This window comes from Rhinopithecus roxellana, chromosome 4 (genome assembly GCF_007565055.1).
Source record: "Rhinopithecus roxellana isolate Shanxi Qingling chromosome 4, ASM756505v1, whole genome shotgun sequence".
Classification (NCBI taxonomy): Eukaryota; Metazoa; Chordata; class Mammalia; order Primates; family Cercopithecidae; genus Rhinopithecus; species Rhinopithecus roxellana.
Window position 1 is genome coordinate 46960264 of NC_044552.1, and position 25759 is coordinate 46986022.

Genomic DNA, 25759 nt, shown 5'->3' on the forward strand with positions numbered 1-25759 from the left:
TTTATATACTGTGCTAGACACTTTACATACATCACTATTACAACCATATAAACAGAAAAAAATGAGGCTCCAAAAAAGTTAAGTAACATGCCTGAAATCGCACTGCTAGGAAACAGCAAAGATAGCATTTGAATCAAAACCTATATCCTTCTTCATGCAGTGCACAATCTCTGTATGTCACAGAAATTAAGAGTAAGTACACATGTGCCTCCAAAAAGTAGTTAGTTCAAATGAGTACTGAGTACAGGCGATTAAAAAAAAAAAAAAAAAGAATATCTAGAACATAAGAGTCATTTGGAACGGCATCATCAGCAGATATTAATAACCTATATCTTACCTCCAACCCTAATATACCCATGAAAGCCTACTCATATTCACCTCTCATTCCAAACATAATTGAAATAGAGGCAAAACCCTAACAGCTTTCACATTTGGAGTTATAAATGTTCCCAAAAGCAGAAGCGTAAGAGAAGGAAAGGGAGGTTGGCCTTGTGTGGCAAAGGTAAAACTTTATCTTACAGGATATTAAGTAGATGTTGAGGACTGGGAAAGGGATTGCAAAAGAGTAGAAGAGGTGTTTTTGATTTTTGTTTGTTTGTTTTTGAGATGAAGTTTTGCTCTTATTGCCCAGGTTGGAGCACAATGGTACCATCTCGGCTCACTGCAACCTCTGCCTCCCGGGTTCAAGTGATTCTACTGCCTCAGCCTCCCGAGTAGCTGGGATTACAGGCAACAGCCACCATGCCCAGCTAATTTTTGTATATTTAGTAGAGACGGGGTTTCACCATGTTGACCAGGCTAGTCTTGAACTTCTGACCTCAGGTGATCCACCTGCCTTGGTCTCCCAAAGTGCTGGGATTACAGACGTGAGCCACTGCACACTGTCCGTTTTTTTTTTTGTTTGTTTGTTTTGTTGTTGTTGTTGTTAAGAAAAAAGAAATTCACAGATAGAAAAAACAAGTGAAAACAAAAATTACAGAATAGAAAGTGACATAAAGACACGAGTTCATTTTCTTTTATAATCTTTCATCATTACTCTGCTTTAAAGAGTATAAAGAGCACAGATTACTGATTCCTAACTTTGCAGAAGTGAATTGATCCACTGTAATCAGTGACTAGAGAAAAATTCTCCAAAATGGGTTTTCAATCAAAATGTGCTTCCAAATATATTGAAAGAAAAAAAAATCTAGGAGGCAAGCAGAGTTGAAAACTTTAAAGGCACACAATAAAAATGCCAAAAAGCCACTATTTTTCATTAAGATAATTCATTAATACCTTCAAACCTTATTCATGAATTTAAATTATTAGGATATTTAAACATTAATTATTCTATCCATATTTCTTCAGAGATTACGAAAAAGAGACGTATAGCTCAGTGGTAGAACATTTGACTGCAGAAATTATGAAAAATGAAAAACAAAACTTCTGAATCCTTAGAATTACATCTTTTCTTATATACTAGAAAGTGAAAATGGATATCAGCACTCCTTTCATTGAACAATCTCACAAATGTATAGAAGAAAGTGCAAGTCTCAGCATTAAGATAGGATGTACCCACTTCTCTAAGGACCTAAAAGCCTAATAGCATTTCATTTTGTCACTGTCAACCTCCTAAATGATTGCCTTGTTTATTGCTTTCTGGTTTTCAACTGTAAACACACTGCTTTCTAAAAGACTGAAGGTCACTTTGGAATATCAAGAACAAAGTGAAGATGTGAATTCTGAGCTTTTAAAATTGTAGTAACATACTATAACGCACGAATATATATTTTATATACATCAATATAGATTTTATCTACTAGATCAAAAAAAGGCTCCAGAAAATTATTATGAATTCATCCTCCTTCTAAAACACTAAAGAATGAAAGTGAGATTTTTTTTAAAAAGATAAGATAGAAGTAAGAGAACATGATGGTTTAGTAAGCAGGCAACAGTTCACTAGCAGACAGCAGTTTATTGGTTTCTCTCAGCAGTGAAGTCTCCTCCTCTTGGGTGGTTTGCACTGTGACTGCAGCTGCGTACCTTTGGTGGTATCAGATATGCTATTTAACAAGGCACACATCATATCTCCCTCTAAGTGGTGAGGGTTTAGTATATGAGCTGGCCTCTGAGTCTTCTTAAATTGATTCTCTAGCTCCAGAAAACCTTGATCTCCTGAGAGGATGGTGAAAGGAATTTGCTTGGGTAGTTGTTCATCTAGACGGCCAGCCTAAGTTAGAACAAATGGCACAGGTTGATAAAAAATCAGCACGAGTTTCAAAACAAGTTATATCTATTCACAATGAACACATACCTAGGAAGGTATATTCAGCTTGTTCCCTAATCCCTACCAAAGTATGACACAAAGATCTCCTTCAGCTGGGTGAGTGACTCACGCCTGTAATCCCAACACTTTGGGAGGCTGAGGCAGGTGGATCACTTGAGGTCAGGAGTTCGAGACCAGCCTGGCCAACATGGCAAAACCCGGTCTCTATTACAAAATGCAAAAATTAGCTGGGTGTGGTGGCATGTGCTTGTAATCCCAAGTACTCAGGATTCTCCAGGCTGAGGCTAGAGAATCGTTTGAACTCGGGAGGTAGAAGGTGCAGCCAAGATTGCGCCACTGCCTTCCAGCCTGGGCAACAGAGTGAGACTCCGTCTCAAAAAGAAAAAAAAAAAAACAGAGAGAAAGACCTCCTTCATAAATTAAATACCCCACATTTAATCAAATATAAGATGCTATTAAATTATATGATAAGCTATTTTATGTGCCATAAAAAGAAAAAGCCAAAATGGAAGTCCAACAGACTTCACATAAAGTTGGAATACCAATGGGCTATACACTCAATATAAGGGTAAATAAGAAATAAATCTGTCATAGAGAAAAGGTAAGCAAGGCAATTTGCGTGATTCAATCTTGGCACTAGATAGAGGGAAAAAGAAATCTTTTGTTGTTTAAACCATAAGCTGTAGTCAACAAGTTTGCAGAGTAAATTCACATTATCAGTGTGACATGTAAGTCCTCAAGCAGAAAATGTAAAGTGGGTCTCAGTTTGGCAGTTTCTCTAGGTACCTGGCAGAGGCAGAAGCAAATGCAAATTCTATCTAGGCCAACAGTGATTGTTAAGGTACCTCTTAATTTTAGAGATACTAAAATATGAAAATGTCTTAACATATATCAAATACAGTATCATCAGCGGGTGCAGTGGCTCACACCTGTAATCCCAGCACTTTGGGAGGCCTAGGCGGGCAGATCACTTCAGGCCAGGAGTTTGAGACTAGCCTGGCTAACAGGGAGAAACCCCATCTACTGAAAATACAAATATTAGCCGGGCATGGTGATATGCTCCTGTAGTCCCAGCTACTTGGGAGGCTGAGGCACAACAAGCGTTAGAGCCCAGGGGGCTGAGGTTGCAGTGAGCTGAGATTGTGCCACTGCACTCCAGCCTGGGCAACAGAGTGAGACTGTCTTAAAACCAAAAAACAGTATCATCTCTTGATCATTTATCCCACAAATAGTTGAGGGTCTACCATGGATAGCTGAAGGTTTGCTAGATGTTGAGGATAAAGCAATAAAAATATGCTATGGGGTCCTGCCTTCATAATAGTCACAGGTAGAACCTGAAGTACTGAAGAATGGTCTATAACTCTCATTACAATTCAAGTGGGAAAAAAATGCAAGTGGGTGTGAGATTCACATTAGATTTTGAATAAAACAATGACTCACATGCATACATATGGCAAAATCAGCAGCATCTTTTCTTTTACTACAGCGAGGATGAAGGAAGAAGCATCCAATCCTGTTCAGGTAATTATAAATTTTACAGTTGAGCGGCGGCTTCCAATTGGTGTTTCCTCCTATTAATTTCAGAAAAAGCAAAAATGATAATCAAACACGAGAGGAAAGGCCAAAAATTTTATCAAGAAAAAACACATACTAGAAAAAAAACTTTTCTAGAGGCAAAGTACTAAATCAGAATGTGGAAGAACTCCATCCGAGCATAAGCATCAACATCTTGTTGCTGTACAGTCTTGAGAAAGTGGACTAAATTCCCTGAATCTGTCAACTCATCTTAAAACTCACATGGATATTAAGCAAAATCAAAAGTAATGTGTGCAAAAATTCTTTGAATGGCATTATTCTGTAAGTGTAAGCATAAGTGGTGACATTTTTACAAATGTCATCACTGTTCAATGCAGAAATGATGGGCAATCACCAAAGCTCAACTTACTAAAGCAATTATACTGGCTAACTTATCCAGGTCAGTATGTTTCTATCTTTAATCCCAATCTTTCTCTTTACATGCTATTTTCTATCAAACACGAACAATAGCAGATGCTCACTATACTAATCCTCTGTAAACCAAAGAAGCCTCTCCCCCAGGTTTGGTCAACAATTTGTAAAGAGGTTTAGATGAAGCTGAACACTTAAGAACAGCAAGGATGAACCGAAGAGGCAGTTATGACATGTTGAAAATGACATTAGTCCTGTAGTTGAGAGGACAAATTTCAAAAGTTAACTGCTATTTATTAGTTTTAAAACTTTGAGGGAAAAAAACAAAAACAAAAACAAAACATCTGCTTCTTTGTATTTTAAAAGGGATAAAACCATAATAATCAGTAACCATATTAGTACAAAGCCATAGTGCCTGACACAATTTAGGTGTTGAATAAAGGCTTTTTCAATCAGTATCAAAAGATCCATGAACTTTTTCTTTTTTTTTTTTGAGACGGAGTCTCGCTCTGTCACCCAGGCTGGAGGGCAGTGGCGCAATCTCGGCTCACTGCAAGCTTCGCCTCCCGGGTTCACATCATTCTCCTGCCTCAGCCTCTTGAGGAGCTGGGACTACAGGCAACCGCCACCACACCTGGCTAATTTTTTGTATTTTTTTTTTAGTAGAGACAGGGTTTCACAGTGTTAGCCAGGATGGTCTCGATCTCCTGACCTCATGATCCACCCGCCTCGGCCTTCCAATGTGTTGGGATTACAGGCGTGAGCCACCGCACCCGGCCAAAAGATCCATGAACTTTGAGTCACCAGATAGAGGTAACATTTACCACAGAGGCATGTAGAGAAAATGACTCTAGCAGAGTAACTATAATACAAAAGAACAATATTCCAATTATGTTCCTATGATCTATCCAGGAAGGTTTAAGGGGAGGCTTTTAAACTGAACTATAGGCTAAGAGGTGGGAAAAACGGTTTTCTTTTGTTTTTCTTATTAACCGTACCTTGAAAGCCCCAAATAAATGTTCCTTGGTTTAGATGCCCTGGTAGATGACCAAAAAAGTTTGACCAGTTATCAAAATCTACAAAGACTATATGAGTCATGGTTCGCAGGTAATCCAAATCTGGAAGCTCAACAATTTCTTCCTCTGAGAAAAGAGAAATATCAACATGAGTTCAGTAAGAATTTGCTAAAATCATTCTGATTTCAAGTCCAAAAGATATTAGAAGGCTAACATGCAAAAATATTAACCCTGAATGTTACTCATTTCTATCTAAACCTTTTTGTGAAATCCAAATCTGTACATGACACCATTTACACTTAAATCAGATAAAAATATTGTGAATATTTCACAAATTTTGATTATATATCCTTCTTGCAAATATTTTCCATCAACTCTAAGGCTTGTTAAAAAGTCATTTATACAGGGAATTTTTTAAAAACATTAACGTACTAGAAGAACTAGAAAACCAAGTTTTAAGGTTAAATAAGCAAAAACTACCACCACCCACATAAAATTCCAAAGTTACCTATTAAGAACATTTTTACCACCAGAATTTGGTTCTTTTCCCAGTCTAAACTGATTTATTAGTAGCCCTCTAGTTCTATGATTAAACACCCTAGAGAGCAGAAATAAAATCACCTGGAATCCTGCTGCCATAAAGCAGTGCTACAAATAGGTGCCAGTGGTACAGTGACACCTCCCCCTATAAACACATCTTCTTGGTTCTCTCAGATTCTTCTTTCACCTTCCCCCATGCCCCAACCCTCATTCTCTCTCCCCTTTGTCTCATACTTTTCCACTTTGACAAGGCCTTAAAGTTTCCTGTGGTAACAATGCAAACTTTAGAATGTTATATTATTTAAAAAATGAACAGTTTCTATTCTAATAGTTCCCTTGAATATATTACTGCCATTCCCTTCCATTTCCAAGCCACCTTATGTCTTTTCTCTAACTTCTCAGTAACTCTAGATTTAGATATTGCATTTTCTATCAAATGCAGACTAATACAAATTCCAAATAAATAAATAAATAAATAAACAGAAGCACACACACACACACAAAAAAAAGGCCAAAGAGAATATCAAATGGCGTAACCAGTGTTTCACTGTTTAGAGTTGACTAGGTAGCTCATGATTTAATTCTTTATCACTGAAAACATGCCATGATAAAGGTGATGTTAAGATCTACATACACTATAGAGCAAGAATGTAAAAATTCAATGGTTGGTAAAAATACATTACTGGCCAAAATTTTCACATATTCTCACTGTATCCAAATACACTACATTGTATAACTCACCAAGAGTTAATATTTATTTAAAAGAATATAGATTTAAGTCAGGTGTGGTGGCTCACACCTGTAATCCCAACACTTGGGGAGGCTAAAATGGGAGGATTGCTTGAGGCCAGGAGTTTGAAACCAGCCTGGGCAACATAGTAAAATCCCATCTTAATAAACAAAATTAAAAAATAAAAAAATATACACTTAAAATTATACTCTAAACAAATTATACTTCTAAACAAAATAAAAACATAACACCTGCCTAGACTTACTTAATCCTATCATATGGAAGACAGAAAGACTGGAGTAAGTACAAAGAAGGAATTCATATTTCAGTTTTCCCCCTAGTTTCTTGCTACCACTTTAACTCTACCTCTAATTGCTATTTTAATTGTATGTTAAAGCTTTGCTTCCAAGTTAATCATAACAAAAATATACGAATGCTGAAATGACCTTTAAAATTTCTCACACTAAAGAATATGGCCAAATAGAAACAAAAAGAATTCACATGATTTATCTTTTTAGTGAACCCGAATATTGCAAGAAAAATCTAAACTATATTAATACTAGGATAACTTTGAAATCTAACTTTCAGAAAGACTATCGACTTCCTTCATCTTCAAAATCTCCACACCTTTTGTAAAATAAAATGATATCTAAAATATATATTATTTAAAGCCAATATATACTCTTTGTCCCCTTAAGTTTAGAAAGCAGATAAATGTAGCAGTAGGAATACAAACCCCTAAAATGTATATACTGTAGTAATTAACATATCATCAAGAAGTTATCCTATTTCTTGCTTCAAAATCGAGGTGGGTACATTGTAAGTTTCAATATTAGTATATGAAATTTGCGCAGAGCTTTAAAGCCATACCTATATTCTGACAGCTTAGGTCATTCTCAACTCCTTTCTCCAGGTCTAAACTTTTTGAATAGTTTACTGCCTGTTTCAGTTTTCTCTCTGTATGTGAGGCACTGGCAGTAAACTTGTACAGCTTTGACTTTTCAGATCCAAAGTGAGCCACACTAGGTTTCTGTAAGAAGCAATGTTTTCTATGGAAATGCTGCTGCGCACTCTCAGGATCATGAAATGCTTTGGTGCAGGTGCCACACTTGATTACATACTGCTGCTCCTCCTCATCACTCTTTTCTTTGTGCACTTGATGGATATGAGTGTTCATGTCGGTTAAATTCTGTGCTGTTGCCGAACATAAACTGCAGCGAAACCACAGTTTTCCTTTATCCAGCATGATTTGGAGACATCTACTATAATCTTCTTTTCTGTTGACTTTACAGATGTAACTCTCACGGCAACCACAGGTTAACTGGTTACTGGTCTCTACTACTGGAAAATCTTCTTCAGTTTTAATTGAAGTTTCAGTTTTTTCTGACACAAATACATAGTCTATGCTGTGGTGCTCCTCATAATGACTCAAAAATGCTTCTTCCACGTTAAAGATAAGATCACAAAGCCCACAGAAGTATTTAATCTTTATCTCATTGTCATGCTCATCTTGGCAATGTCGGTACAATGTTTCTATCTTATGAAAAGGCTTTCTGCAGTGAGCACAGCTGTATCTATGAAACTTGTGGCTTGCCAAAGACATGCAGTGCTGTTTTACATATTCCTGGGAATCAAACATATCTTCACAAATCCGGCATTGCCATTTGCCCCTGGCATTGCTATTTGCCAGGGAATGATCGATAATAGCAATAGCTGATGAAGGCTTGTTAGCAGTCAAATTACCCAATGTTGTAGAAGATGATGGCAAAGTTTCACCTTCTACTTCATCCATCTCATAAAAATATCGGTGTCCATTATGAAATTCAGTCACATGTGCCATGATAGTATCTTTCTTTGTTAACTCCTTTTTGCATGTCCGACACCAGAAAAGAAAGTTATTTAAATGTGCTCCTCCATGAATCCGGCTCATGTGTAAACGAATGACCCCCGAATCATCACATACCTTTCCACAGACCACACACTTATAACCCATTGTGTTGGCTGAGAAAACATGCTTTTCTACTGCATCTTCACTTGGGAATCGCTGATTGCATTCACAGAACCAGGTTTTAACTACTGACTTTTCTTTCTGGACACAAGCAACACCTTCATGGCTTTTATCTTTTAAATTCATCTTCTTTTTTGGAATGGCAATGCACTCCTGTGAGCTAGATTCTTTAATAGACATGGTTCTTTTAAGTGATGAAAATTTTGATTGATCCAACAATAAATGCAAGTCAGAAGAAGGATCCTTGTTCCCTTCGCTGCTGTGGCAATAGAGTAAGACTGATTCTTCCACTGAGTTAATGACTCGGACTTTGTGTCCTGAATTCTGCTTATGATTGTGGGTGCTGGTTTCATCCACGAAGACTTGATTGCAATCTGGACAATAACCTCTTAATATGAATTTCTCTGCAACCTGGGTAATGCTCTTCTCAGCTACAGCTACAGGCCCAGCATTTCGACAACGAACTCTAAATTAGATAAAAAGAAACAGAAACTCTTTCAGAAGTATTTTCTAAATATACCATTGCTGCATTTTATTGAAGGAACTATAAAATAACCAATGTATATATAAGCACTAAAAGATACTTTTCAATAAAGATGCAGATGACATAATGATGTTCTATCACCTCAAATACTTGAGTATTATCTGCATTTTATCTATTTCTAGTTAAAACACAAAAGGCTAAAACTAGATTCAAATTTTTTAAAATTCAGGCAAATTTTAGAAAACTAAAATCTGTATCAAAAGCACTGACAGAGGACCTTATTGAATAGGCAAATTATTAGACTCTCCATGGTAATTAAACTGTATGAAAGAATACTATGGTTAAGATTCTAGACAACCCAGAACCTATTCTTTAATAACTGATTAATGTTGATACTATAAGGCTGTAGAAACCAAAACAACATGCACTGGTGTAAAAACAATCACACAGATCAATGGAACAGAACAGAGAACCGAGCAATAAAGCCACATACCTACTGATCTTTGACGAAACTGACAAAAATACACACTGGGGAAAGGACACTCTATTGAATAAATGGTGCTGAGAAAACTGGATAGCCATATGCAGAAGAATAAAATTGAACCTATATCTTTCATCATATACAAAAAATAACTCAAGATGGATTAAAGACTAAGACCTGAAACTATAAAAATTCTAGAAGAAAGCCTAGGAAAACCCCTTCTGGACAATGGCCTAAGCAAAAAATTTATGACTAAGTCCTCAAAAGCAAATACAACAAAGCCCTAAAATAGACAAATGGGACTTAAAAGCTTAAGCATAGCAAAACAATCAAGAGAATAAACAGACAACTTATAGAATGGGAGAATATCGGCAAACTATGCATCTGACAAAGGACTAATATTCAGAATCTACTAGGAACTTAACAAGAAAAAAACCCACAAATAATCCCATTAAGAAGTGGGCAAAGGACATGAATAGCCATTTTTCAAAAGAAGACATACAAGTGGCCCACAAATAACATTACTAATCATCAGAGAACTTCAAATTAAAACAACAATGCGATACCATCTTACACCAGTCAGAATGGCTGTTATTAAAAAGTCAAAAAACAACTGATGTTGGCAAGGATACAGAGAAAAGGGAACACTTATACACTGCTGGTGGGAATGTAAATTAGTACAACCTCTATGGAAAACAATATGGAGATTTCTCAAAAAAAACAAAAATAGAACCACACTTTGATCCAGCAGTCCCACTACTGATATCTACCTAAAGAAAAAGCAAGCATTATATCAAAAAGACACCTACAGTTATACATTTACCACAGCACCATTCACAATAGCAATAATGAATGTAATCAACCTAAGTGTACATCAACGGATTATTGAATAAAGAAAATATGGCATATATACCATGGAATACTACTCAGTCATAAAAAAGAATGAAATCATGCCTTTTGAAGCAACATGTATGGAACTGGAGGCCATTATCCTAAGTGAAATAACTCAGAATGTCAAATACTGAAAATTTTCAGTTCTAAGTGGGAGTTAAACAATGGGTACACATGGACATATAGAGTAGAATAATAAATAGACATTGAAAACTCCAAAAGGTGGGAGGTTGGGAAACAAGTGAGGGTTGAAAAATAACCTATTGAGTACAGTGTTCACTATTTGGATGACAGGTACATTAAAAGCCCAGATATCTGAGTTTCACAATATACCCATGTAACAAAACTGCACTCGTATGCCCTAAACCTGTAAGTAAAGAAATAAAAAGAAAGAACTGATTAATTTTATGTCAGACAAATATCATGCCCATAGTTGCTTTTGCACTGAAGAACTAGGCTCAATAAAACCACATACTATTCCACAAATTAACTCAAAATAAATCAAAATAAAAAAATAGAAAAACTGTGTCTTCTCTTCACTACTAAACTCCAGAGAGAAAAGACCAGCTACAATTTTATACATTTAATATATTTCAAAAGAAAAAAATTATACAAAATATGTTCTCTAATTATTTTGGAATTAAATTGGAAATGAGAAATAATAAAAATCCTTAAATGTTTATAAGTTAAATACCTAAATGTAACATCTATAAACCTTTAGAAGTTAAGCAACACGTATCTTTTTTGTGTGTTTGGAGACAGAAAATCTTTCCGTCGCCCAGGCTGGAGGTCAGTGGCACAATCTTGGATCACTGCAACCTCTGCCTCTCGGGTTCAAGCGATTCTCTTGCCTCAGCTACCAAGTAGCTGGGATTACAGGCACACAGCACCACATCCGGTTAATTTTTTTGTATTTTTAGTAGAGATGGGGTTTCGCCATATTAGCCAGCTGGTCTTGAACTCCTGAGCCCAGGCAATCCACCTGCCTAAGCCTCCCAAAGTGTTAGGATTACAGGTGTGAGCCACTGTGCCTGGCGAAGCAACACATTTCTAATAAACCTATAGGTCAAACAATAAATCAAAAGGGCAAAGACAACATTTTTCAAAAATGTTTTTAAAAGCTTTATTGAGATATAATTCACGGCTAGGTGCAGTGGCACATGCCTATAATCCCAGCACTTTGGGAGGGCGGATCACTCGAGGTCAGGAGTTCAAGACCATCCTGGCCAACATGGTGAAACTTCGTCTCTACAAAAAGTACAAAAGTTAGCCAGGCATAGTGACACACATCTATAGTCCCAGCTACTTGGGAGGCTGAGGAACGAGAATCGCTTGAACTCAGGAGGTGGAGGTTGCAGTGAGCCGAGATTGCACCACTGCACCCCAGCCTAGGTGACAGAGAGAGACCCTGTCTTTAAAAAAAAAAAAAAAAAAGGATATAATTCACATAATTCACCCATTTAGGGTATATAACTTCAACTGTTTTTCACATAAAGATATGTGCAACCATCAATACAGTCAATTTTAGAACATCACGTCATGTCAAAAAGAAAACACATGCCCTTTAACTATCACCTCCCCACCTCCCTTTTCGACATGCTCCCCAACTCCAAGCAACTACTGAGCCCTAAGCAACTACTGAGCCCTAAGCAACTACTTCCTGTGTCTACAGATTTCCCTATTCTGGAATTTCATGTGAATGGAATCATATAAATGGATTCTTTGTGAGTAGCTTATTTCATTTAGCATAATGTTTTCAAAGTTCATTGAGGTTGTAACATGTAATCAGGATTTCAATCCTTTTCATGGCCAAATAATATTCCCTTGTATGGATAGGTCCATTTTAAAAAATCCATTTGTCAGCTGATAGACATTAGGGATGGTCCCACTTTTTTACTATTATGAATAATGCTGCTATAAACAAACATACAAGTCTTTGTGTGGACATACGTTCACACTGCTCTTGGCTGTCAACAAGTAGAAATTGCTGGATCATATGGTAGCTCTACGGATTAATGAGGAAAAAAGAGATACGTATTTTTAACTGAATAAAAATGAAAACACAACTTATCAACATCTGTGTGATGCAGGTAAAGCAGGGCTTAGAGGGAAATTTATATTTTTGAACGTTTACATTGAAAACAAAGATCCAATCTAAACTTCTACCTTTAAGAGCTAGACAAAGATAAGCAAATTAAACTCAAAGTTTAAAGAGCAGAAATTAATGAACTAGAAAACGGGCAAACAACAGAGAACTGCCAGGGAAACCAGACAATGGTTGGTGTAAAAATCAACAAACATTTGAAATAGATTATAGAAATAAACATAAATAAAAATATCAAAGCTGAATTCAGGAAAATAAAATACATTCTTTAAGCAAGAAGAGGCAAGGGTTTCTCAGAACACAGAAAGCATAACTATAAAAGAAGAAAATAATCAACAAATTACACCTAATGCAAAGAAAAGCTTCTGTTCATCAAAAGGTATAATTAAAAATATGAATATGCAAAATCACAGCTAGGAAAATATGCTCATAAACATTTGTATATTCTAGAAATTCCTATATTCTAGATACAAATCTGACAAAAGATTTATATGTAGAATATGTAAAGAACCTCAACTCACTATTAAGGCAAACAATCCAATTTTGAAAATCGGCAAAAGACTTGAACAGAGATTTCATGAAGATAAACAAATGGTCCATAAGCACATGAAAAAGTGCCCAACATCATTGTTTATCAAGAAAATGTGCATAATAAACTAAAATGAGACATAAGAACAGCTAAAATGAAAAAGAGTGGCAAGATCAAACGTTAGCAAGGGTGAAGAGTAACTAGAACTTTCACACCTTACCTGTAGGAATGTAAACCAGTACAATCAACTTTGGATATTTAGTACATTCTCATAAAGTTAAATATACACTTACTTCTGAACCAACAATTCCACTTTTCAATGTCCATCCAAGAGAAATGAAAACATATGACCATGAAAAGACTTGTACAAAATACTCAAAGCAGCTTTATTCATAAAAGCTATAAATTGTAAACAATCCAAATATCTATCAACAAGGGAACGGATCAACGAATTGTGCTATATTCACATAATACCACTTACCAATAAAGAGGAACAATGTACTAGGCAATATAGATAATCTCACAGATACAATGGCAATCACAAATCATACTGGAATCTTTTCTTGGTTGCTTGATAAATTTAGCCTTATTTAGCTTGAGATTTAATCCTTCAACTGTATATGACACTTTCCATTCTGGTTGACTTACAGCCAAGGTTCTACTTTAACCCTTTCCTCTCCTACTCATACTTACAGAACACACACAGAAAAACACACAAAACTTAGAACTGTTAGCTTGCTTTACACTTGCAGCAATATCAATATATCCACGTTTTCCACATCTCTAACTTCTATCACTATGCTAAATTTGGTTAATTTCCAGGCAACTGTATATTCTCATTTTAAAATGAGAGAAACATGGAATAGAAAATGTATTTGTTGATTCTTCTCACTGGCAAACAGCTCATCCGTACTCCTTTATAGCTCCAGACCCATACAAACCTGAAATGGGCAGTGAGCTCCATGTGGGAACGCAGTGTCTGGTGGCAGGCCACACACTTAACTTGAAATGGAACATCTTTGCACAGAGAGATCAATAGTTTCTTTGCAAAAGATGGAAAAGATATTGGATGTGCAATTCCTTTGTTCTCTGAAAGACAAAATAAACTATAATTTGCAAAGTTATCTGAGTACAGAGTAACCCAACCTTCTTCTCCTTAGCCCTTCTCAACATTAGTTGGAGTAGTAAAGAAGACAGTTATTTTGGCAATAAAAATCTGAGGGAAGCCACTTTCTGGCCTTAAATACAAAGAAGGCCTTACTCATACTCAAATTAAAATTTGAGTCTTAAATGCCAAGAAACAGAAAAATTTCAAAATATTATGATATAACATAACATTATCCTGAATAAATATTTGCTTCCCAAGTTTTTCTTCACTCTTCAAAGTTAGTAAGCTTTACTCATACATACAAATAAATATTAAGAATCTTTGTTTTTAAGTAAGAATTGAGACAATCTTTTATTTTCATAGTTCTAAAACTAAGATGAGGATATGTAATCTCAAGAATGATCTGAGAAGTACGATAAATCAGCAAAGATTAAAATAGTTTAATAATTTTCAGCAGAAGAGAGTATTAACATACCACCCAGTTTGAAACTCTGATGGAAATGATTCTTTCCAGACATATGCTTCGAACACTCATCCTTGCTGCTAAAAAGAAGGAAGCAATTTGGACATGCAAAACACTGAATAATCTGAGGAAGAAGGTTGTTGTTATGTCCATCATCTGTGGCTTCCTAAAATATAAGACAAAGCCGTATTATGGAAAACTAAAATAAATACTCAAGTTCTTGAAAAAAACTCAAAATTTCCTATTTGTCATTTATTTGCAATATCCTGTATCAATTTTTAACATGAAAGATGTTCTTCCCTGAGTGTGAATTATGGAACTTTTATCATAACCGAGGTCCCAAATGTCAAATTTTTAGTTTTTTAGTTTTTTTTCCTCAAAACCAAATTACAGCCATCTGTTGTAGTAATAAATATAGAAGAACATTTGCTTTCTACATAGTTTTCATTTTTACATACACATTCACATGTAATATACAAATGCATAAATGTGATCACACCACATACATTTTTCCTAATGTTTGGCTTTATTCACTCTACCCTGCATTATTATTATTCCATAAATTTATCCATGCTTAATCAGTTACAAAGACACATAGAAATAAAGGGGAATGTCATTGTTTTATCAAATATTATTTTATAGGCTCTTCTGCCTATCAGTTTTCTCATTCTATAGTACCTAAAGGAAATCCCTAAAATTCAGCTGGTGTATCTCTAATTAATGCTTCTTAATGGTTGCAAACTATGCCAGGGTGTGAATCTATTCAACTCAATCAGCATTTATTTCCAGTTTTTTTCTTAAGTTTTGATTTTTCCCACTAGAAATAATGATCTTGTAAACATCCCTGAATATATATTATTTCTGGTAGGTGCTTTTTTCTCATTCTCAAGAGTAGCCCTACAGGGCTAATGGGTATATATATTTCAATATTAAAAGACACTGTATGACTGGTTTTCAAAAAGGCTATACCAATTCACATATCCCCTAGTACTGAAAGAGCCTGGCAGTAATATATATTACAGATCTTTTTCATTTTTGTCAGGTCGATTTTTGTATTTTTGGTAGAGACAGGGTTTCCCCATGTTGCCCAGGCTGGTCTCGAACTTCTGGGTTCAAGTGATTCACCCGCCTTGGCCTCCCAAAGTGCAGGGATTACAGCCGCAAGCCACCATGCCTGGCCTTCATTGGTACTTTAATTTGCAATTCCTATCTATAAGTGAGTTTGAGCATTTATTCATACATTTCTTGGCTACCCAGATGTGTTCTTATGTGAATTTTTTATTCATATTCTTTAGCTTTATTTCTCAATTGTTTTGTTTTTTCTCCTTCTGGTCAATTTGTATCAGTCCTGTTACTGAAATTAATTCTCTGCCTCATTTTCCATTTTGCAATATTTTTTCAAATATATATGTTGTTTATAGTCTTATTTACTTATTTTTGAGACAAGAGCTCACTCTGTCACCCGAGCTGGCCCACTGCACCCTTGACATCCTGGGTTCAAGCAATCCTCCTATCCCAGCCTCCCAAGTAACTGGGACCACAGGCATACATGAATATACCTGGCTAATTTTTTTATTTTTTTGTAAAGACAAGGTCTTTCCATGTTGCCCAGGCTGGTCTCTAACTCCTGGACTCTAGCAATTCTCTCGCCTTGGTTTCCTAAAGTGCTGGGATAACAGGCATAAGCCACCGTGCTCAGCCTATGGTCACTTTTAAAATTTGACATAGTCAAATAAGTATGTCTTTTCTAGCATCTAAGTTTCTAAACCTTGCTAAGAGCCTCCTCTATCTTAAAATAGGAAATTTTAAAAAGTGTGTATTTATAAGTGTACGTATATTTGTGTGTGCTTGTTATAAATATAATTTAACTTCTTGTTAATGGTCTTTAGAGTAATAGCCTTAAAAATTGTATTGTGCCTCGTATTTACTATCATTAACACTAGAACCATCAATATAGTTTGCGGAGTGCTTATGAGATGGAACTAGAAGAGAGATAAAAAATTTTTATTTATACTGAGCATTTGTCAGGAACCACACTGAGGTTCTAAATATGTTTACCTACTTAATCCTCATAATAACCCCATAAGGTACCATTTTCATTATTTAGAAATGAGAAAATTGAACTTCTGATAAGTCAACCAACTTACCCCTCCTCCCAAGTTGTACCCCTCCATAGAAAAGACAAACTTCCATTTAAACCCAGCTTTACAATACTGGTTATGAATTCTATGCTGCTGTCACTACACCCTCCCCACCACACTCCCCTCCTGTTTCAATTTGATGAGTGCCACACAGAAGAAATAACACCAAAGGGGACATTTTCATTCCAATTTGAAGATTCTAAATGATAAGAGTAATAAAGGCCACCAATTTATACATATTTCTCCTGATCGAAGAACCCTAAACTCATTAAATCATTTTTAGTTTAATTGTGAGTTATAAATGAACTCACATAAAGTTGTTTAAATGATTTGCTCAACAGAACCAAAATGTGATTCTACATAAAATTTTATTAGAATATACTTGTTACAAAAACATGGCATACTTGGCCAGGAGCAGTGGCTCACACCTGTAATCCCAGCACTTTGGGAGGCTGAGGTGGGAGGACTGCTTTGCCCAGGAATTTGAGACCACCCTGGGTAACATAACAGGACCCCATTTCTCTCTCAAAAAAAAAAAATTATATATATATATGGCATACCTGCAAATACATTCTACAAATTGGGAGAAGGAATGGGAAATGAGATATCTGATAAGTTAAAGTGCTCAATTCCTTTTTACTATATTTCTGGTTACATTAAAAGACACCATACAAACTTGTACAAAAAAAAAAAAAAAATAGGGCTGGGCATGGTGGCTCACGCCTGTAATCCCAGCACTTTGGGAGGCTGAGGCGGCAGACCACAAGGTCAGGAGTTCGAGACCAGCCTGGCCAACATGGTGAAACCCTGTCTCTACTACAAATAGAGAAAATTAGCCGGGTGTGGTGGCAGGCGCCTATAATCCCAGATACCCAGGAGGCTGAGGCAGGAGAATCGTTTGAACCCGGGAGGCAGAGGTTGCAGTGAGTTGAGACCACACCACTGCACTCCAGCCTGCAAAAGAGAGCTAGACTCTGTCTTAAAAAAAAAAAAGGTAGGGCGGGCACGGTGGCTCACGCCTGTAATCCCAACACTTTGGGAGGCCGAGGCGGGCGGATCAAGAGGTCAGGAGATTGAGAGCATCCTGGTGAACACGGTGAAACCCCGTCTCTACTGAAAATACAAAAAAAACAACAAAAAAAGTAGCCGGGTGTGGTGGCGGGCGCCTGTACTCCCAGTTACTCGGGAGACTGAGACAGGAGAATGGCGTTAACCCAGGAGGTGGCGGAGCTTGCAGTGAGCGGAGATTGCGCCACTGCACTCCAGCCTGGGCGACAGAGCGAGACTCCGTCTCAAAAAAAAAAAAAAAAAAAAAAAGGTAGAACCAAAATACCATTTCACATCCACTAGAATGGATAAATTTAAAAAGACAGGTAGTAAGTATGGGTAAGATGTAGAGAAACTGAAACCCACAAACATTGCTGGAGGGAAAGTAAAATGGTGCAGTGCAGCAGTTTGGCACTTCTTCAAAAAAATTAAAAAGGTACCATATGACCTAGCAATTTTAAAACGTATGTTTACACAAAACTTGGATGTTTGCTTATAGAAGCATTGTTCATAACAGCTAAAAAGTAGAAACAACCCAAATGTCCATCAACTGATGAACTGTTAAATAAAATGTGGCATATGTACTTAACAATGAAATATTATTTAGCAATGAAAAGAAATGAAGTACTGATACATGCTACAATATGAATAAGCCTTGAAACACATTATGACAAGTGAAACAATCTAGTCACAAAGGCTGCATATTGTTTGATTCCTTTTACATAAAATATCCAGAATAGATAAATCCATGGAGACACAAAGTAGCTTAGTGGTTGCCTAGGGATGGGGAAGATGGGTTAGCAAAGAAGAAAAGTCACCTTAGGTGATACAGTAGCCCTAGAAACAGAATAACCAGTGGTAGCTTCAACCAACTCACAAATGACACTGAGGTACAAAGGAGCTTACAGTACATCTACCACCACTGTCACACAAAAGGGAGAAAAGCAGTGTGTTATCTAGTGATATAATAGCCATTGGATGGGTTTAGGTGTCAAAAGCCACTAGAAACTTGCTACTCAAAGTATGACTCAAGGAACGACAGCAATGGCATCACCTAAAAGCTTGTTAGAAATATGAATCTAAGGCTCCACCTGAGACATCTTGAGTCAGAATCTGCATTTTAACAAAATTTCCAAGTGATTTGTGTGTACATTAAAGTTTGAGAAGGCCTAGTCTAGAAGCAAGAAATTGAAGATCAAAGAAATGGGGGAGGGAAGCAAGGAAAACAATGCAAAGTGTGAATAATCTGACTTTCTTTCATTGGGGACTGCCATCTTTACAAAACAGAATTCATACCTATAAAAAACAACGAGGCTTATACAATCTTCTAGTGACCTCTTCTGGTTAATTTAAAAGAGGCAATTACAACCTCCCATGCATACTAGTTTCCTTAGGGTCCTTGTGGTGACACAAATATCAAGGAATAAGCAATCATTGAGGGTTACAGGTCAGACCTGAAGTGCTTTATAGAGTATTACATTTTCTCTTAACAATCTCGTACGTAAGTCTAACGATACCATTTTAGGGATGAAGAAACTAAACTCACAGATTCAGTAACCTGTTAAGAACATGAAGCTAATAAAAGTAACAGTGGAACCCAGGTCTATCTGATACCAAAGCCTTTGCCCTTTCTATGTTACCATATTGCTTTTCAGAATGCTGAAGGTCATAAATCTTCCTAGAGAGAAGGCAAAAAGGAGTGCAAAACAGCATGGAATGTGTGATTCCAAAAAAAAAGAAAAAACAAATTAATGAAATATGGGGAAAAAATAAGTGAAATAACTCATTTTAAAGTTAAACTACCTACTCAAATTTACTAAAGAAAACAAACATATACACTCATTATAGTAGAGAAAACACTCAGTACCTGGAATAGGGAAACATGTCCTGAAATAACTCCAATTCTGAAAAATGCAGAACATCAGTAACCTATTGCAAACACTAAAGTATGGAATGCAGTTCTCTTTCACCTTTTTTCCCTTCTTTCCCCAAATCTTCCATTTGTCATGGAAATGGATAACCCTATCATTTCTTTCTTCAACATGTCTCTTGGTTTCACTTTAAGGTCTTCATTCTGAATGCCATTACCTAATTAGCCATTAGCTCATCTCAGAGCTAAATTACTGCAAAAGTCATCTAAACTGGTCTCTTTGTTCACATCTTTGAATCCATTCTGAACAATACTGCCATTCTAATGCCACTCAGTCTCTTCAGTGTCTCTAAAAAAAGGGAAGGAATTGGGCTCCAGAATTAGAAGTCCTTCTAACTCTAAAAGAATAATGTGTTATTTTCATCATGTCACTATTCTATAATAGTTCCTTCTTGCCAATATCAAGTTTAAAATCCTGTGCCTTTACGATCATGTTACTATTTATTTTTGTTAGGAATCCCCAAGACTACCCTAAGGTTCAACGGTTTGTCAGGAGGACTCACTAGACTCAGCATGAAAGGATATAAAGTAAAATCAATAGAGAGAAAAAGCACAAAGGGCAAAGTCCAGAGGAAACCAGGTACAAGGTTCCAAGAAATCTTCCCCAAAGGAGTCACAAAGGACACATTTAATTCCCCTAGCAATGAGCTGTGACAACACATATGAACTACTGTCTACTAGGGAAGCTCATTATAGATTCAGAGTCCAAGGTGTTTACTGGGGTCTGGTCATATAGGAAACCTCTGCCTAGCATGTACCAAAATTCCAGGCTCCCATAAGGAAAGCAGGTGTTCTGCATAAACCATACTGCACAGTATTACTGTTTGCACAGTAAGTGACTCATATAAAGAGAATAGAAGAAACGCTCTCAAAATCCAAGTTTTCATACACCAGCCAAGAGCCAACACTGCAAGGAAGTCTTTGTAAAAACAGTAGTCTCAGGCCTGCTACATTAACTCCTTTCTGGATGCTATCTATTCCTATAGTCACTATTCTGGTTAGGCTTTGCAATTTTACCTAGAATTCTATCATTTTTACTTTCCATCTATCCAAATCCAGTCCTGGAGAACCTTTTCTGTTCCATAAAGCTTTGCCAAATTCTCTCATACTTCTCTCCCCTTTCTCTGAACTCCTATTTCACTTATGTTGTACCATTAAAGCTTGTTCATTCCAGAGCACAAGCTCCTTGTGTGGAAGAACTACAGTTAAGTTCACTTGTACTATAGGGCCTAGACAGTGAACAAGACACGGGCTCTCAAAAACTCATAAGAAAGTGTAAAATAAAATCTGCTTCAAGATGCACATCTGTTCTGGAAATGTCCTCTAGTGTCAGGACAAAGATGGGGAGTACTGCAGAATTCAATTAGATAAACTTAGAATGCAAGCTTTAATTCTCTGCTGTGAACCTACACAGAATCCAAGCTATTCTCCATGTTACTTCCCAGGTATAGCTCTAGAGAGAAGCAAATTCTGAAAACATAACTGAATAAATATTTTACTATTTCAAAATCTAATATTTACTTGGTAAATCCAATTTGACATTTACTCAAATATCCAAATATGGATATTCTCAAAGGTTTTTAGTTAATAGAATATTTAATATGGCATTGCTTTTAATAATAGAAAACAAACAATACATCCAATGGGAAATTTATTAAATATTATATTCATACAGAAGAAAATTATTCATTGATTTAAAATGTAGAAATGTATGCACTGATTTGATGATTATTTAAGCTTTTATGTTTGCAACACACCGCCTTAAATCACAAAACAATTTAGATACCTTATGTAAAAACATTTATCTATATATGGAGAAATACTAAAAACACATATATCAAAATGTTAATAATAGTCCTTATCTCTGTGAGATTAAGGGTGATTTCTTGTCTTTGTTAATATTTTTTAAAAAATACATCAAGTAATATAAGTAACATACATTACTTCTGCCATGTTAATAAGTCATTAAAGATACCTATTATCAAATATGGTAAAAACCCATTAGAGTTCTGTATTACATGGATTTGCATATCATGAATCAACTCATATCCCTTAAGATTTAACACTTAATTAGAATTATATAACATAGCTTTTAAAATACTAGTTATATTCCTTAAAACTAGCATTAATAACTTGTCATTTACTATATGGCTCCAACATTTCAACAAGCAGTGAAAGACTTAAGAACAGGGTTTTGGTTCTCATCAAGTGACTCACTCAGAGCATCTTGAACGAGGTAATTTAATTTCACACAGCAACTCCATGAAAGGATTTTGATGATATCTCTAGGACTGCTGATTGTAAGGTATCAAGTTTACCTGCCTATAATAACTTAATGGCCCAAATCATTTTATTTTCAACTGACAATCACAGTTTTGGTACTTACGTGTATCACTGGTAATTGCAAGCTTAAGAGCAGCATGAAAAAACCTACACTTAACTCCACGGCTATCTAGAAAAATAATACTCTTAATTTAGGACATGCTCTTACCTTATCAAAAAGGTGATCTCTATATTGCTGTTGAGTAACAAATTTTTTATAACATATTACACAAGCAAAGGAGCTGAAGAAAGGTCCATGTAGTGTAATTGTTGGATCACATGGAGAGTGATCAAACCTACTCAGCAAAAGAGAGGTAACATTAGATAAATCTGCCTTCTAGGGAAACAACTATGTCACTTCATTTGTGAAGCTAAACACATACACACACACATTCAGAACTTTGCACTTTTCTACTGAAATATTAAGTAATGTTCTTCATATATAGTAAATATCAAGTGGTTCCCATATGCTCAGTAACTCCCTCAGAAAGTGAGCAAAAGTTAATGCAAGATTTCATATGTACTAACTAGCCGATAAAACAGATTTAGGCATCTTACCAAACTGGTAAACTTCCCGTTTGAAAATTTTAAGTCCAGCGTCTTTTACTTCTTGCCTTGGTTACCACAAGACTTACAACTAACTTTAAATAATTAATCACTGCAATAATAATCTCATGCTAAGATTTCCAGTACACTTGTTCCCCCTAATGGCTTTTAATCCTTTTAATGTTCATTTTTAACATTTAATAAATCTGCATTATTTTAAACTGCCTGGAGCACTTTAGCTAAGATATAGTATGCTACTGAGTTTTGTTCCCTCCCTGACCCCAGGTCCAGCTTTGACTTTACGTGGTTTTTCACAGAATGCTGCAACTCCCTCTAGAAGCTTCTCTTGATAAGGTAAGGAATAAGTACGGTAAGACATATGGAAAAGGCAATGGCTTAGAGCCCCAAACTCTCAATTTCCCATTCTTCAACTGTCAGAAAGGGAGGCTATGGGGATTCAAACATTTAATACAACCTTCCCTTGATACCTACTTTCTCAAGCTTCACTATTCAAAAACTCAGTAAACTGGCTGGGCGCGGTGGCTCACGCCTGTAATCCCAGCACTTTGGAAGGCTGAGGTGGGCAGACTGCTTGAGGTCAGAAGTTCAAGACCAGCTTGGGCAACATGGCAAAGCCACGTTTCTGCAAAAAATACAAAAATTAGCTGGGTGTGGGGGCGTACAACAGTAGTCCCAACTACTCAGGAGGCTGAGATGGGAGGATGGGAGGATCCCTTGAGCCCGGGAGGTGGAAGCTGCACTGGACTCCATCCTGGGCAACAGAGTAAGAACCTATCTCAAAAAAAAAAACAAAAACAAACGAACAAAAAAAAAAAAAAACCACCAAACTCAGTAAATTGATAAAATGGGTTTCAATAAATAGAATTTTTATTATTAATTTTGCTTACATTAGTTTGCTTTTAACATTTATTTTGTAATGCCTATTACCTTTCTTCAGGCTAGACTAAATAACTGTACGTGCTCCTTGTCTCTTGAAACTTACATTTATGGGCTAGATTTCTCTAAAACTAACCTATCTGGATTTCAATGGAAAAAGTCTGTTTAGAACTTTATAAGCTATATTAGGGAAAAATCAATATTTAAAAGCTATACCCATAAAGCTAAAAGGTACACCCACTAGAAGAATCTGACTGCACCAATTATGAAAAAATTATATCATAATGGCATAAAATAATTTGGGTTTGGAATATAAAACTATACAATCATAATGGCAAAGGTGCATTACGCTTTCATTTTATGAAATCACTTTGTAGCTCACTAGATCCTCAGCATTCACTATTCTGAATATCCTACTTACCTTTTCAAATGTCCTAAGAGAAGGTGCCCATTGTCAAACTCCTTGTTACAGTGCATTATAGGACATAAAATTGGTTTCCCAGACACCCGCATTTGGCCTCCTCTTCGGAATGAACTTTTTGTTCCAGAATTAATTGTGCCTGTTTTGAGTCCTGTATCATCAGAATATGAATTCTTAGGTTATTATTTCAGATACTTATCTTTTGGGCTAGTGATCAAAATTAGGACAAAACAATGAAAATTATGATATAGCATCAACTGGATGATCCTAATTATAACTGTTTACCTCTCTTATAAAAGATATAATAATCTAAAAGTAAATAAGTTGTGACCAAAAAAAGTCCTTAATATTACCTAGTAGCATTCTCTCTCTCTTTTTTTTTTTTTGAGATGGGCATCTTGCTATATTTCCTAGGCTCAATCAATCCTTCTGCTGTCGCTCAAACTACAGGAGCATGTCACCATGCCCAGCTCCAAGTAGCATTCCCTTTAGGTTTAAAAAAAAAAAAAAAATCCTTTTCTTTAAGTTCAACAGCTAAGATGTGTTAAAGACCAAATGCATTAGAAGGTTACGCCCCTACTCCCTTCATTTTGAGCAGGTAGGACTATAGGTACATGCCACCATGCCCAGCTAATATTTTTATTTTTTGTAGAGACAGGGTCTCTCAATGTTGCCCAGGCTGATCTCAAACTCCTGACCTGAAGTGATCCTCCCACCTTGGCCTCCCAAAATGCTGGGATTACAGGCATAAGACACTGTGCCCAGCCAGATCTTTTCCTCTAAGTCTTATTTTCTCTTTTAACTATTTTAGCTGTGTTGTAAATTTAGCTATACTATAGAGGGTCTGAGCTCTATGAAAATTATATTAAACAACATAACTGGGGTAGAGAGGACGGAGTGAAGACAGCAGGGATGCAAGGAGGGTAAGTGTGTTATTTTCTGAGGAATCAAGCCACTGATCAATCAGCTCCAATTTGGACATCAAGTAATATAAGGGCAAGGGATAACAAATTTATAGAACACAAATCAGAGATTTACTTATTGTTGATATCTCTCCCCTTTCTACTTATCCTATTTTGTCCTTTCTCTTTTTCCCTTTAAAAAGCCAATTAGGAAATAGTTTGTCTACCATTTTATTCTCTTAATTAATTAATCCTCCTTTATCCTGGTCCATTTTTCACCCCTTTCTTTCTTTATAATTTTGATCTTAAAGTCACAAAACTTGTAGATGAATCCCCCAGCCAAATGTCCTCAGGGAAACTCCCAACACATGATATATGAAGAAAAATTTAAAGAGTTAAGTTGTATAAAAACAATTGCAAAACAACCACAAGTATTCTGATTCACAGACAGTTTGATTACTCTCTCTTTTATTACTATCTCTTGTGGACTATTTCACTCAAATGCTTTGAATATTTCATATAGCAAAAAACTAAATATTTATCTTTACTGAATTTTCTACAAAGCCCTAAGCATTTAAATAGAATTATTCTCTTAAGACAATATGATTTTTAAATCCCAAAATTGTTATATATGATTAAGGTTTTAATTGCTTTTCCTCTCCTTTAGTCTTTATTAGGGGAATGCCTCTATCAAACTGTCAAAATGTTTATAAATGTGTTCTGATAACAAATAATGGACAGCATGGAATTAATCATATTTTAGTCTTAAAGAGGCATTAAAATGACAATATACTTTTTTATCTTTAACATTCTTAATGTAGTAAGAATTATGACAACTTTTATAATTGTCCACCCACATTTCAGATGTTTCCTATTAGGACCTTTATTTAGCTATAAATAATGGCTCTGGATATAAATAAAGTTGGAGAAGCCAATTCCTGGGTGAAGGGGTGGGGAGGCTTCCCCATGGAAATGCAAAATACAGA

At 36.0% G+C, this 25759-nt stretch overlaps 1 protein-coding gene across 4 annotated transcripts in view; it reads right to left on the reverse strand.

Moving 5' to 3' along the window:
- Window positions 1-25759, reverse strand: part of ZNF451 (zinc finger protein 451) — an 82990-nt gene that overhangs the window by 15071 nt on the left and 42160 nt on the right. For 3 of the 4 annotated variants that reach the window (XM_010387929.2, XM_030928222.1, XM_010387927.2), the window contains 8 exons: window positions 23872-24022; window positions 22177-22303; window positions 14580-14733; window positions 13938-14085; window positions 7370-8973; window positions 5212-5355; window positions 3707-3837; window positions 2023-2209 (listed from right to left, as the gene is read on the reverse strand). In XM_010387929.2, coding sequence (XP_010386231.2) covers window positions 2023-2209; window positions 3707-3837; window positions 5212-5355; window positions 7370-8973; window positions 13938-14085; window positions 14580-14733; window positions 22177-22303; window positions 23872-24022 — 2646 coding nt within the window. The remainder of the gene's footprint in view (window positions 1-2022; window positions 2210-3706; window positions 3838-5211; window positions 5356-7369; window positions 8974-13937; window positions 14086-14579; window positions 14734-22176; window positions 22304-23871; window positions 24023-25759) is intronic. The other variant, XM_030928223.1, reaches the window with a different exon arrangement.